General features: G+C 37.3%; 1 protein-coding gene across 1 annotated transcript in view; it reads right to left on the bottom strand.

The window, feature by feature from the left end:
• The window catches only part of Rdx (radixin), a 48,139-nt gene that overhangs the window by 17,189 nt on the left and 15,011 nt on the right, over positions 1-15,939 (bottom strand). The window contains exons 3-9 of the mRNA XM_027415105.2: positions 13,655-13,738; positions 9,015-9,110; positions 8,264-8,538; positions 6,888-6,971; positions 5,978-6,124; positions 3,418-3,514; positions 2,512-2,675 (exon numbers count right to left, since the gene is read on the bottom strand). Of these exons, the coding sequence (XP_027270906.1) occupies positions 2,512-2,675; positions 3,418-3,514; positions 5,978-6,124; positions 6,888-6,971; positions 8,264-8,538; positions 9,015-9,110; positions 13,655-13,738 (947 nt within the window). The remainder of the gene's footprint in view (positions 1-2,511; positions 2,676-3,417; positions 3,515-5,977; positions 6,125-6,887; positions 6,972-8,263; positions 8,539-9,014; positions 9,111-13,654; positions 13,739-15,939) is intronic.

Here is a 15,939-nt window from a genome sequence, read left to right as displayed (position 1 = left end):
CCATTAGGATGGCAGAAGGTATTTAATGCTGGTAAAAGGGCAAACAATGCCATGAAGATTTAGCTGTGTCTGTCACAGTCCTGATAAGATCATTGGGGGGAAAGGAGTTGGGAAACCAATATAGTCAAAACCTGTCATCAGACATCTAGCAAGAGCTTACCTTTGGACAAACTCCATGTGGGTGACCAAAACCAACAAGATGAAGACGCTAACTGTGTTACTTCGTATGCTTAATATTCAAATTACTACCTTCAACGATAGTATTTCTTACTGAAGTGATTCCATCTCTAACATTTCCTTAATATTCACAAAAAGATACCAACTGCCACCTAGTGCCAATTCTGAATTTCAGGCCTATCACAAAACTGTAATACCAAAGAATTTCTTACTATGAAAGCCTGAATTTGGAAATTCCTGTAGACCCTGGGAAACCACCCATTCCCAAGAAAAAAGTGTGGAACTCTGCAGGAGAACTGTCACAAGTCAGCAAGAGTTTCTGGTGATGACTATCTGATACATCACCGCTGACACAGGAAGTTGAAGGATCACTAAGCTCCTGCTGATTAATGAATGTCACCACCCCATTTAAGAACCAAAGTTCTGGGGCTAGAGAATTGGCCCAGTAGTAAGAGCACTTGTTCTTGCAGAGGACCCAACTTCAATTCCCAGCATCCACATGGTAGGCCACAATCATCTATAATTCTTATTACAGGGGATATGACACGCTCTTTTGACCTCTGCAGGCACAAGGTACATATGTAGTGTGCATACATACGTGCAGACAAAACAGTCAATACACATTAAAAAAATCAAATCTTAAAAAGAAATGTTTTTTTCTTTTTTTTTTTAGTTTTTCGAGACAGAGTTTCTCTGTGTAGCTTTGGAGCCTATTCTGGCACTCACTCTGTTGACCAGGCTGGCCTCGAACCCACAGAGATCCACCTGCCTCTGCCTCCCCAGTGCCCCGGGATTAAATGCGTGTGCCACCGATGTCCGGCTTAAAAACAATTTTAAAAGAACAAGAGACAGATAAATAAACAAATAAATAAATGAATGAAACGAAGTGAGGGCTGCTCCACTCTGGTTCTAAGTTCTCTATGATGTACTTCCTCAACACCCAAACAAAGAGCCAACACCTATCTGCCCTGGGTCTCTGCAGCATTTCCCTCCTCATTTCCATCTATAAAGTATATTCAGGCAGAGACCTCAGAAGCTGGGATTTTTATTTTTTATTTTTTTTGAGGCAGGGTTTCTCTGTGGCTTTGGAGGCTCTCCTGGAACTAGTTCTTGTAGACCAGGCTGGTCTCAAACTCGAAATCCACCTGTTTCTGCCTCCAGAGTGCTGGGATCAAAGTGTGAGCCACCACCACCTGGCATTTTAACACCTCTAGAAAACCTAAATAAAGATGCTTAAGGGCAAGTTCAAATATCCTAGGCTCCTGGGACAAAAACAGGGCCTAGCACCAGCCCTCAACTTTAAAACCCTGCTGTCTCCTCCTGCTGTTCACAGAAGCAAAAGTACCAGACCAGTTTTCAAATAACTATTTTTCTACAGTACATTGTCTACAATCCAGGTTGTTAGACTACTTCATCACTCCAAAGCCTCTATACAGTCATGTACAGCACTACCACAGGTCCTCAAAGCAGCTGCCTTTCTTCCTGCCAGGCCCTGAGATCCTAATTCTTGAGGACTTAGTACAAACTAAGTCTCAAGGCCTAGAGGCTATAACCTATACCAAGTGCTCAAAACATTTTGGGTCACACTCTGGCACAAATGTCCCTTCTAGGAAAGGGAGTTGGCTTCATTTAGCTTTTCCCTACTGATGCCTCATCCGCTCTCCTACAGGGATGGACATAAATGAGATATGTAGACAGAAAAAAAAAAGACTGAAAAGAAGGTGACTATAAGTGTACATAGGAGGCGGTTAACCTGATGTGCAAACACTTTGTGGTTGATTCTGCAGTACTGCTGAGATGTGTTTCTCTCCTCTTATCTCCACAGACCATACCAAACTACAACAGCATTCAGCTCTTCACATCACATGCTGACACCTAGGTTTGCTAGGCCTTTTTACCTCCCCCATAAAACTGGGAGACATTATTCTCCCTGCACATTGCCCTAAGAAAACTCTGCATATTCTTATCTCTTATCTCATTTGTTTATGCTGCCTTCCTCTTTGGAACATGTCTTTCCCACACCCTAACCAAATCACATTTTCCCCAGGAAGCTTCTTGGGATTACTCACATTATACATTTACATATTTTCATGTAGAGTTTGGGTTTCAAAATACTCATTTCAACCTAGTTCTATTTTGAGGACATAAATATACTAAAACTACAAAGTCTCTATACTAACACATAAGATTAAATTATTTTAGAAATGCCTTTCAGGCCCATCACCAAAACTGTACAGAAAGTCTGACATTAACTATACCAATAAAAGTGAGCAGTCTGTAACTTTTAGATAGCCTGTCCCAAGCAATTAAAAATGAACAGGTACACACGCATACCTTTCCAACTGCTTCTGATGCTTTTCCTCCCGTGCCTGAGCCTTCATCTGTTGTACTTCAATAGTATCAGGCTTTCTCCTTCGCATGTACAGTTCATGGTTTCCCATACATAAGGCCAAAATCCGCTTATTGATTCTCAGACGAGGAGCATAGAAAACAAAATCCTGAATAAAAAATATTCTTAATTTTAAAATCTTTCTGAATGATAAGTGTCTTTCACAACTACTCAATTTCAACATGAAGTAGAATTCTGATGTCATTGCACATGAAGTTTAGGTGTATCCAAAATCTCATACACCTCTACAGTTCCTTATCCCTTCATCCCTCACCCATTTTCTGAAGATGAACTAAATGTCATTAATTCTTTAAATTCTCCACAGAAACATGAAACAGCTATCCTTATACCCCGGAGAGACAATAGTGTCAAAACTGGTCTTTCTCCATGGCTATGTTTTAATCTAGAAATATTCTTCAAATATTTTAGATAACAAAGTATTAAAGTATATGTGACACTAATTAAAAATCTATCTCAATAAAAAAATCTCAAATTTTAAAAAGAGATAATTCAGAGTATAGAATAGAGTTAATAGAATAAATAAATAAAAATGGTAACCTCTACTACATTCTTGCAAACAATAAATACTGTTTAAATTATTTCCTAGGAATGATTGTTAATACCCTTCTAATATCATTACCAATCATATAATTAAATCAGAGCTAAAATTCTTACAATCTTAAGAAAAATGGAAACTTTTCTATTTTAATTGAATTTTGTCACTGAGAAAAATTTAACTATGGGAAGAGAATATCCCTCAGAAACAACTTGGGATGATCAGTGCCCTTCTTTAAGTGACTTCATTACAAAACAGGAGAAAATGTTAAGTTGATAAATGAAAAAATACTTACAGGTGCCTTTTTGTCAATTGGCTTTATAACAAATTTTTTGTCATTAAATGAAATATTTCGGATTTCACTCCAGGGAAAACCAATTTTAGGTGTTAACCTACAAAAAAAAAAAAAAAAAAAAAAAAAAAGTTGCTTTAAATTTAAGGCAGGAAATAATGGAAAAATACACAGCCTTCCCGGACAGGCTAAGTGAATGACCAGTCTTAAGAGTGTCAGACTCTCAGAGCATATAATTTTACTTATACTATACAGGTGACACTAACTTTGAAAGGAAAATTTATTTCAATCACATAAAATATTTTCAGCTAGGAAAGCTACCAGATGTGAAATGGTTTAGTCCTGCTGAAGACTGGCCTTGTTAACAGACAGCTTTCCTCACGAGCGATTAACAACTTCTTTATCAGGTGTCAACATCTGTGTCAGGAACATGGAGGTGTGTTTACATGTCTTCAGAGTTTGTTTGAATGGGGTTTCTAAACTAATTGACTTCTTAAAATAAATTCAGAAATGGAAAAAAAAAATAACCACTTAAGATTTTCTGGCTTGAGTTTTGCTTCTGTTTAGTTGTTACCATGTTGAGGTTTTTTTGTTGGTTTGTTTTTTCGAGACAGGGTTTCTCTGAATTGCTTTGGAGAATGTCCTGGAACTAGCTCTGTAGAGCAGGCTGACCTTGAACTCATAGAGATCCGCCTGCCTCTGCATCCCGAGTGTTAGGATTAAAGTTGTGAGCCACCAACCAACACACATCACAATGTTGTATCTTAAGCTGCATGTATCAGTTTGGTAGGGGAAAGTAATTACAACATAATTATAAATGCTGATGTGGAATACAGATAAAGTACTGAGTATTAAAAGATTTCCTTTTCATAATTTTAAGATACATTATAAAAGTAGTGAATTTCAGTAAAGCTTAATTTTATGATACGTAAACCTAACAATGAAGACTGCTCCCATTTTCTTTCTACTCCTCTCCCTGGTTTCCTGTCTCTGTCTGTTGTTTTTGTCAAGGTTCTCATTATATAGACCAGGCAGACCTACACCTTACAGGCCCCTGCCTTAATACCCAAGTACTAGGATTTCAGAATGTGAGCCACTATGCCTAGCAATTGTCACCACCATTCTGCCACCCTGTCTAAAAACATATTGGGAATCAGACTGGAATCATTTGTGTTCTCATGACAACTAAAATGACTATCACACACACACACACACACACACACACACACACACACACACACACACACACACACACAGGCCATTTTAGTCAGGTTCCTGATAAAACAAGATTTTCTACCTATTTATACTACTTTTAATGCCTAATAGGTGCTATAGCATAGCTACTTATTTACATAAAACACTCATAATCAATATGCATGTTATTCTGCCCTCTAATGGCCAATGAGATAAATCAGCACAATCTGTTTTAATGAGACTGTAGAATAATACCTAGGGTGGGAGGGATTACTAGCATAGACTTATTATTCTTTTGAAAAAGACTTTATTATTATTAATGTGGGTATTGATGCACATGACTGCAGATACACTCAGAGGCCAAATGAATCCATTCTCCCTAGAACTGGAGTTAGAGAAAGTTGTGAGCCTTAAGACATGAAGTTAGAAATCAAGCTCGCATCCTCTTTAAGAGTAGCATATGCTCTCAATTGCTGAGCCATCTCTCCAGCTCTTAGTTTTTACACTTCAAAAGGACTATGAGTCTGATATATTCACACTGTATTGTATATTTATATCCTCCATTTACAGTATACATATATGTAGTATTAATATATGTTAATATTGTAGATATACACATAACTAACAATACTATATTATAGTATTAATATATAAATACTGTAAGGTCATGATGTATCATATATATATGTATGTATATAAAAAAATTGAGCCAGGCATTGGTGGCTCACACCTTTAATTCCAGTACTCAGGAGGCAGAGGCAGGCAGATCTCTGAGTTCGAGGCCAGCCTGTTCTACCCAAGTAAGTTCCAGGACAACCTCTATCCAAAGCAAAACAGAGAAACCCTGTCTTGCAAATCCAAAAAAAAAAAAAAAAAATTGATCAAATTCAAAATATTACACTAGTCACTGTGAGTAATAGGATAATCTGCTGAAGTGATCTTTAAAAGTATGTAAAACAATTCCTATAAGAAAATGCTTAAACACATCTATTAATTTATTTTCTCTTGACTTATTATGTATATCAACTTATTTTAAGCTACAAGTCAACTATGGCAACATTTAAGTACTCTCTTAACTTACTGAGATAACAGATTTTACTTATTACTAGATTTCACTCCCAAGAGATAAAAGTGCCACATTGTAAATACAGGTGAACCCTCTCATTTAATAAACAGACTCAGAAGTGAACTCCAAAACTACAAGGTACTAGGAAAATTAGAAATGATACCTAAAACTCAATGTGGAATTAACTAACCCTTTACTGTAAGAAAGCAATAAGGGCAATTGAGTCAACTTCTCCCAGCACAGCTAATCTGAAAGCCATTCAAACCACAGAACAACTAGTTCACCAGATACCTGTATACTCACTTGTCGTCATGCTCATAAATATTCAGACCCAAAGCATCAACACCCAGCCACAGTTCAGTGCCCTTCTTATTCTTGATTTCAAAGTAGTTGACACCATACATTTCTAGATCTTGTGCAATCTTCAAGTATTCCATCATTGAATCTTCCCTATTAAAATACAGTTGAATGTAATTCATTTAAGTAGACACTTGTAAACATCAAACTAAAACTACAAAAATACATGGAGCTAACATTCAGTGCTTAGATGGGATGTATAACCTGTTCTGGGATCATTGCAAACCTTTTTGTGGGGCCCATGAACCACAGCATGTGTGTAGGCTGTGTCAGAATCGGTATCCTGGCTGAATACTGAAGTCATAGAAGATATTACTAGGGAAGGTAAAAAACAGTTTTAGATAGCTTAAATTACTTTAACCAATTCATGTTTTTTGATGGGCATTATATAGTTTACAAGAACCCAAATGTTTCAAATAAATCATACTCTGGTTTGAAAAAATAGCTATTTCATTACTAACAGAAAATTAAGTAACAGACAGAAAAATAGAATTCTTGAGTCCTGATTATTCCTTTATTCTCCATATCTACTACTTTTGTGACTAAATTTAACACTGTCATTTAATGTAGATAATACTTTTGATTTAGAGAAGGAAGGAAGGAAGGAAGGAAGGAAGGAAGGAAGGAAGGAAGGAAGGAAGGAAGGAAGGAAGGAAAGGAGGAAGGAGAAACCAACCAACCAATTCTCAGAAGTTGGTTCTCTCCCACCATGTGGGTAGGGATTCAACTCAGACCATCAGGTGTGGCGGCAACTTTAGCTCCTTGCTGAGTCATCTCAAAAGCCCAAGAAGATTTTAAATGAGATGAAAATGCTTGAACTTGGAAGGAAAGAAATAAAAACTAGTTTCCCAGATACCTTAGCATTCCTCTGTGTTCTTCATGCCAGTTTTGTATTCTCTCCTCCCACTGTTCTTTTGTCAGTTTGTGTTGTTCCAAAACACTAAAAAGAAAAAAATGTAGTTAATGACTTTGATTTAAAAAAATCCAGGTCTTTTCAAAGTCTATGGAGTTCTTTCATAACATGACTAAGATACATATCACATAAATCAGTGCACATGTTAAAACCACATAGAACTAAAAACACAACTGAGAATGTAAAACAGAACAAAACAATGTCATGGGGCTATATCAAAGGTCAGTATCCTGGCTGAATAATGAAGTCATAGAAGATGTTACTAAGGGAAGCTAAAACAAAGTTTTAGATAGCTTAAATTACTTTAATTCATGCTTTAAAATGGGCATTATATAGTTTAAAAGAACTCAAATGTTTCAAACAAATCATACTCTGGATTGAAGAAAAAAATCTCATCATTAACAGAAAATTAAGAACAGACAGGAAAATATAAATATAAATATGGCTAAATATAACATTGTCATTTTAGGCAGATAATACTTTTTACTAAGAAAGAAAACATATATTAAGCCAAGCATGGTGGTAAATACCTATATCCCAGTACTTAAGACACTGAGGCAGGCCAATTTTGAATTTAAAGTCAGTGTTCAAGGACCAACGTGCTCAAGTACTCCACACTAAACCCTATGTCCACACCATACACCTGTCCTCTAGTAACCTTTGTGTTTCATCTGTATTCTGCCAATGTTCTTACTTAACTGTGAACTGATTATTCATATTTTTCTATTCAACACCAAAGCAGCAAAAGCAATATATTCATAATATACTACAAACACCATAGACTGATTAGAATTCTCTTTCAGCCACAGAAAAATTAACCACCTCTGTTTATGGTGGATCCTTAAAGATTACAAATCTAAGGTTGTGTAACTAGCAAAGAGCAGATTAGATTCAGTTCCCAAACCTCATTCTCCAGTTATTTGTTCCTAATGCAGGGTTGCTTTGAGTGTTGTAAAGGTGGGACTGCACTGCACACTAAACCAAAACTTCATTCTATGGAAGAAACAGCTCTTGCCCTCTACTAGGCAACAGTGTTTACTATGCATCTACCTGCATGTGTTCCAATGTTTACAAACAATAATTCATATCCTTTCCTCAAGCCCAAACCATAATCTCCTTTTGCTGCACATCCTACAGATGTGACTACAGTGGAACAGGTATAAATCTGTGCTATGACTAAGTCATGATTTAAAAAAAAAAAAAAAAAAAAAACAGTCTAAGATCCACCTGGCAACTTAAAAGACTTTTAAAAAGAAATTTAGCATATGCTTCTGGAATATAACTTTAGAGAATATTAAATAAAGGCATACTTTACTTACCGCTGTGGTAGGAGTCTGTCATTAGCCAGGTATCCTGGTTTGTGAATCTCTTTATTATAATCTCCATACTTGGCTTGGACAGCATATGAAGCCAAAAGAACTGCAGTTTCTGGTGGGCAATATATCTCATCATTTAAGATGGCTTCTTTAACTTGCAAGAAGAAAAGTCTCTGTGTTATTTCTTGAATCAATTCCTCAGAAACATCTTCAGGAAAGAATTTAGCTCTAAACTTGAACTGTAAAGGATTTTCTTTTTTAACATCTTGCTGTGTCACCTAGAATAGTAATTTCAAGTATAATCAACAAAACTTAATTCACTGTAAATGAATATATTTACATCAAATTCTTTTTTGAAGAAAGTGGATAGTAATGCTATATACCAGTCTGTAAACAAATGCATGTGCTGAAGTTCCTGTGTGTGGTCCTAAGGCTGCCAGCAGCTCTGGGAGCCCAGTCAAGAGCCAGAATGAAAACATCTTCGTGTACTGGAGCTCATCCTGCAGACATTCACAGCTGGCGGGCTAGTTTTTAATGCATGTTAACACTTGCTTCAAAGTTCTATTTCTGACAAGCATTGGTTCACACAGTGTGTGTGTAGAAATGTTCGAGATTCTTCAATGAATTAAAAGGCTGAGTAATGATCAAAAGAAAACTGCAAAAGGAGGCCTGGACTTAGTCAGACCCTGCTAATGCTTTTTCAGCACTGATTAACAAACATCAAATTAATTTAATGTTACTATATACATCTTACCTTTTTATTAAGTTTGAGCCAAGTAGAATATCCTTTGCTGTCTACATACTGCAGCCCAAAAAACCAGACCTCACGTAAACCAACTGTTTTTACAACCTACAAAACAAATTCAGTTCAACATTCACACAATGATCAGATGACATTCAACACTACAGACCACAAGGACAAAACTACACAAGTACAAGTGCCACAGAAAAGGGTTTTCCTTTAACACACTCTTTTCTTTTTGACATGTTCAAAGAACATTTCTGAAAACATCAATTCAGGTTCTTTTTATTCTCAATCCTGTTATGCCACTTCTATCTTCTTTCTTGACTCTGTTTTCTATCTTCATTTGCTTGGCTCACATCACAGCCTCAATAAATGAAAGAACAGTGTGAAAGATAGAAGCACAGATGGGGCAAGCCTATATTCCTATTTGATTCCCTCCAAGTGTCCCACCGGTACCTAGGGCAAAGCACTTCACTCTGGTGACAGAGTCTAGTGCCTTCAATACTCTACCTTCACTGAAACAATTCTTGGACCATGCCTAAGTTTCACCATTCTACATTGTTGCTCATGCTTTTCCTTCTGCCTACAATACTTCTGCATCACCAATTGAATAATTTTTTATTTAAGTCCCAGATCAACTAACATTCTTTATGTGAATAAAATCTCTTCTATCATAGAACTGAAATTATCCATTTGTTCCCTGTATCAACTAGGTTACAGTGTGTCTTTTTATGTGTCTTAACACATAAGGACAGAGTGATATTATTTTATTCATCTTGAAATCCATGTCTTCTGATAGAATGACTAGTGGAAAGTTCCCAGGAAAAAGCCACACTATGTTGAAATTGCACAAGACTAAGCGCGGAAATTTTACAAGACTAAGCATGGAGAGTTGAAATGTTACAGATGCACAAATTATCCTGTTGTTATCTTTGGTCTTTGTCACTGCCATTCATTGTGCTCGTCCTTATCTGACCTAACATCCTTTCAACAATCTAGTTTAAAGGACAAAACAACAAGAAACCACCTTCAGACTCTGTTAGTTTAGCAGATCACCAGCTTCTACTAACCCTAAGCTAAGTATGTCATCAGATAACATCTGAAACATACAGTGGAGTTCTTCCCTATTGCTGTAATCCATTTGCCTACTGTCTCCACCAGAGTGGTGAATGTTATATGCTTCTTTCTTGTTCTGTGACTGCAGGAATCCACAGAACCATGTAGTCAAATCAACCTGTGTATGTGTTCCTAAAGGGCTCAAAATAAACTTATTCTCTTTGAGGTGAGAACTGTGTTGCAAATGAACACTAATCTGTGATGAGCATTCTAAGGACTGGAATAAAGTGGCAGAATCAGAATACCTACCAGGATACCACCACATTATACTATTTTTTTTTTAATACAAAAGATTTAACTTCATTTAAGCAGAAAGCATTTTTGGCTAACTTAAACAATTTTTTTCATTTATTAATTTCATTTTACATGTGGGTGTTTTTCTGCATGTGTCTTTACATCACATGTGTGCTGATTCCACAGAGGTCAGAAGAGACTGTCCAATACCCTGGGAACTGGAGTTACAGACAGTTGTAAACAGCCATGTGGGTGTTGGGACTCAAACCTGGGTCCTCTGTTAGAGCAACTAGGGCTCATAAGCATTGAGGCACTTCTCCAGGCTGGTTAATTTTTTAAAGGACAATCTTAAGAGACTTGTGTTCAAGACAGCAAACCAAACTCTTCAGTTTACTTTCCTTTACTTGAAAATTTTAACTTAAATGATACAAATAAAAAATAAAAAATAGCTAAGAAGTATTAAAGGTTGTCATTTTTAAAAAACAGGAGAAACTTCTTTGATGGGGAATGTACTATGTATGTTTATCTTATTGATTGTTAAATAAAGTTCTGTTTGGCCAATGAATCAGCAAGTTAGACAGGACTAGTAGTCAAAGAGGATTCTGGAAAATGTAGTAGAGAAGTGGTGATCCAGGCGGGAAGTGACATAGCAAGAAGACTCATATTTAAGCAAGGAGAAACAGGAAGTGTGCCCTTTTCCCCTCCACTCTTCCTCCAGCGGCACAATGTGATCCACCTGCATGGAGGGATGCCAATAAGGTGTCGGATAAGTCTTATAAAATATATAGATTTATGATAATTAAGATGAGAATCCAAATCATTGGCCAAGTAGCATTTGAACCTAATACAAGTTTCTGTGTATTAATTTGGGCCCTAACTCGAGCGGGCGGCTGGCGTAAAGCGCACACGTGGCGGTGGGGCTCGGGAGCTTTCAGTGGATTTATCGTAACACTTCTTGGTGGGGGGATACAAAATATAAATACTCATACTAATGAGGTAAAAAACAAACCAGTACCAAACAAGGAAAAATGTTAATTGAACTCTAACAAAGAGAATGTGTTTGTAATATTGTGAATTTCAAAGGGTCTAGAATCAGCTAGGAAACACACCTTTGCCTGTGCCTACAATAGATTATCTGGATTAGCTTAACTGAAGTAGAAAGACCCACCCTGAATGTTTCAATACTCACTACTTCCTAACTGTGGATGCAATGCTGCCTGCAATTCCAGATGCCATGATTTCCTGTGATGGACTGGATCCAAAAACTGTGAGCAACACTAAACTTTTCCTTCCTAAAGTTGCTTTAGTAAGGTTATTTTCTCACAGCAACAAGACAAGTAACTGACCCAACAGAAGTAAAGAAAACATTCAAACTTGAAGTGTGAAACCAAGCAACTGGTCTTAGCTTTTGCCTCCCTGCTGATAGTCTCAATGCTAGCTAAACAGAAAGCACATGAATGTACTGTTCAGAAGGTACTACATAGGACACCGGTAGGTAACTGTCACAACAAACACAATCATCCAGAGAGCTCAGATGGGAAATTCTAAAGTAAGCCCGAGCTCCCCAGTGGCTCCTCTTCTATCTAGACATGTTATCACAACGTTCTCATCTACCTTTTCAAGAAAAAGCTGTCAGAAGCATAACTAAACTAAAAGTCTATTCACAAATATGCTAGTAAACTAAATAACTTTGATTTTAAAGACTTTGGAAGAATAAAAATACAAATATTTCAATATTTCTTGTATCCTAATAGATCTTCTTGCATACACATTAGTTACAAGAATACTAGTATTTGGTCCAACATGGAGAAAAGCTGGGTGAAACAGTCAGCTAAGAGTCAAATAAAAGGACTTCTACACCTGACATAGCAGTTGGCCTCAACCTAACAATACAATAAAAAGTAAGACCCTTGCACCTTTAAATACCAACCCCAGGGTGAAGACTGTAGGGAAAGGAAGTGACAAGGAAAATAGTAATAACATGCTTTTGCACTGTGGGGATACATATTAATACTAGCTAACTGTAGAAGCTGTAAACTCATGACAGGACTATGCAGGTTATATATACTTCTGTGTAAAGACTTAATGTCTGCAAATGTGACACAACTTTGAACTGCCTATAATGGGAAGTGTTTAAGAATCTTATTTGAATCAGCAAATTCTGATTTTAAAAACATGAGACTCTATTACATGTACACATAAGAAGTTATGAGAGGGCCATATCTGCTCCTTGCTTTACTTGAACCTTTCCAACAGCCATCCTATATACTCACTACAGCCAAGGTATTATGGTGTTCGGTCTTTGAAACAGTTGTTAAGAAACACAACAGTACCTTAAGAATTGCTGAAAGAATGACAGGTAACAATTTCAATAAGCTAAAAGAACATTCAGAATATGAATGCATAGATACAATGATCAATACACATGATCTCAGTCATTTGTGGAATCTTGTTCTCAGAGAAGTAGATGGTGGTTACTAGAAGCTGGGGAGAGCTGAGGCAACAATGTCTCACTATAGGTGTACACTAAACAAAGTTTAAATTATATTAATGGTATCTATCCATTCACTTATCATGCCTTTATGGTAAAACCTTCTCTTGAGCCCAAATACAATATGCATGTTGATGCCAAAAGACAGTGTTAAGGCACCAGTTCTCTCCTTCCATTATGTGGGTTGTGGGAGTTGAACTCAGCTATCAGACTTGGCAGCAGGTACCTTTGCCTGCTTAGCATCCTGTTGGCCCTTTTATGCTTTTATGTATGTTTTTGAAAATCCACTAAAGACTTATTCCATGAAAGAAGAAATAACATATAAATATCCCTATAGTTATTCAAATGACCTGAATATATACTGTTAAAAATTTCAAGTACTACATTACTTAATTATCAAGAAAGATATAGAAAATAAGATGTATTCAATTGTATGCACACAATATCCAAAGTTGCATCTTTTGAGATCAGAGAGATGGCTCACTGGCTAACAGTGCTTGCTGCTCAACTATGAGGACCTGATGAGTTCAGGTTCTAGTTTCCATGTTTACTATCTGGACTTGGCCATTCACAGCTGTAACAGCGGTACTGTGAAGGGTAGAAAAAAATAGGACTGCTGTGGCTTGCTGACCCACTAGCCTGATGCGAGATTCAGTGACAGATACTGTCTCAATAAAATAAAGCAGAGAATAATGTGATTTTTCTCTGGCATCAGCATGTGCACCCCACCAAAACGATAACACACATACACACAAACCACACACGGACATGCACACAGAGTTGCATGCTTTGTGAGATTAAATGGTACCTGGTCAAAAAGTTGTTTGCCAGTTGTATTGGGCTGAATGGCAAATTCTAGCTCAGCATCCATTGTAGTTACTCGTACATTGATCTGCAATAAAACCAAAAAAGACAGTGATTAGGAAAGAAAATACATTTACAAAGCAGTAAGAATGAAAACATTGAGTTACAGTATTTGTGTGGATTTAGAATGCTTGGGATTGAATCCAGGGCTTTGTGCATGTCACACAAATCTCTACCACTAAGCAAACCCCTAGCCTTTGGTTTTTTGAGATAAAGCCTTGCTATGTAACTTAAACTTGGCTTACTTGCAATGCTCCTGCCCCATCAGCAGGAGCTGACGGGATTATAGGCATGTATGTGTACAGTTAAAAAAATCTGGAGTAGGGAGTACTGGGAAATGAAATGGGTCCTCATGCATGGCAGGCAAGTACTGTGAACTAAACTCAGGTCCTCTGCAAGAGCAGTGTGTTCTTAACTACTGACCCATCTGTCAAGGATATTTAATGTACTAACAACACATACAACTAATCTTCAACTAAATATACAAATCTGAATGATAAATAACAGATAAATATTAATTATAAGACAAACTATACTTTCTAAAGTAGTTATAAAGTTTCATATTCCTGCTAAAAATAGACGGCAGAGTTACAGGTGTTTATTTTTGTAGCTTGAAAAGAAAGAATTTCAATCCAACTCTTAAGTTTCTGTGTTTGTTTTTCATTTTTTTCCATTTTTTTATTTAAATTAGAAACAAGTTTGTTTTACATGTCAATACCAGTTCCCTTTCCCTCCCCTCCTCCCCTGCCCCCTACTAACAGGCTACCTATCCCATACCCTTTTCTGCTCCCCAGGGAGGGTGAGGCCTTCCATGGGGGAATCTTCAGAGTCTGTCATATCTTTTGGGATAGGGCCTAGGCCCTCCCCCTTGTGTCTAGGCTCAGGGAGTATAGTATATCCCTCTATGTGGAATGGGCTCCCAAAGTCCATTCCTATGCCAGGGATAAGTAGTGATCTACTACAAGAGGCCCCATAGATTTCCGAGGCCTTCTCACTGACACCTACGTTGATGGGGTTTAGATCAGTCCCATGCTGGTTTCCCAGCTATCAGTCTGGGGACCATGAGCTCCATCTTGTTAAGGTCAGCTGTTCCCATTTTCCATTTCTTTAGCAATCTTTACCCACTCTACCCAAGAAGAATGCTGGGTCTCAAATGATGTATCTGGAGGAAAGTGATATCTTAAGAATGTTTTATAATTAAGTCTCCAACCATGTATATTTCCCCATACAGTTAGTTTTTTTGTTTTTTCGACAGTGTTTTCTGTGGCTTTGGAACATGCCCTGGAACTAGCTCTTGTAGTCCAGTCTGGTCTTGAACTCAGAGATCTGTCTGCCTCTGCCTCCAAGTGTTGGGATTAAAAGTGTGCCACCACCACCCAGCTACAGTTAGATCTTTATTATGGTAACTTCTCAGTGTCACTTCTTTATGTTTTCCTAAGTATTTTGTTTTTGATGCTACAACATTCATTTTTAAACTCTGATGCTAATATATGAAATTTTTCATTTTTAAAACTGTAACTTGATGTGTAATATCATTTAGTTTCGTTATTAGTTGTGGGAGCTGCTTTGGGTTTATGAGGATTGGCTGAATAAATACCTTGTCACTTATAAATAAAAATTTTTGCTCTGGGATGAGGAGATTGCTCAGCACTTAAGAGCACTTGCTATGCAGGAAGGAAAATCTCAGCTTAAATTCCCAGAAACCATGCATAGAAGCTGAGTATAGCTGTGACCACACTTGCAACCCCAGTGCTATGGAGGAGAGAAAGAAGATCACTGGGACTTGCTGGCCACCAGCCTAGGTCCATGTACAGTCAAAGATCAAGCAAGATATTAAGGTCTCCTCTGGCATCTGAAGGTGTGTGTGTGCGCGCGCAGAGTTTTACTTCTTTCTGACTTATTTATTTATTTGGTTTTTCAAGACAGAGTTTCTCTGTGTAGCTTTGGCGCCTATCCTGGCACTTGCTCTGTAGACCAGACTGGCCTCCAACTCACAGAGATCCACCTGCCTCTGCCTCCCGAGTGCTGGGATCAAAGGTATGCGCAGCCACTGCCTGGCTCTTCTAATTTTTACACCTTATTTTTAACTTTCTTTTATACCAAAGTCATTTCACAGTGATATCTATGCCAGAAAATCCTAATAACCAACAACCATGCCAGTCATGGTGCCACATACCTATATATTTTTAAGTCTGATTTTTCTTTTTCCAAATTATGTGTATGTGTGTA

The sequence above is a fragment of the Cricetulus griseus genome, chromosome 4 (assembly GCF_003668045.3).
Source record: "Cricetulus griseus strain 17A/GY chromosome 4, alternate assembly CriGri-PICRH-1.0, whole genome shotgun sequence".
Taxonomy (NCBI): Eukaryota; Metazoa; Chordata; class Mammalia; order Rodentia; family Cricetidae; genus Cricetulus; species Cricetulus griseus.
The sequence above is the reverse complement of the archived record's forward strand: the minus strand, read 5'-3'. Positions and strand labels throughout refer to the sequence as shown.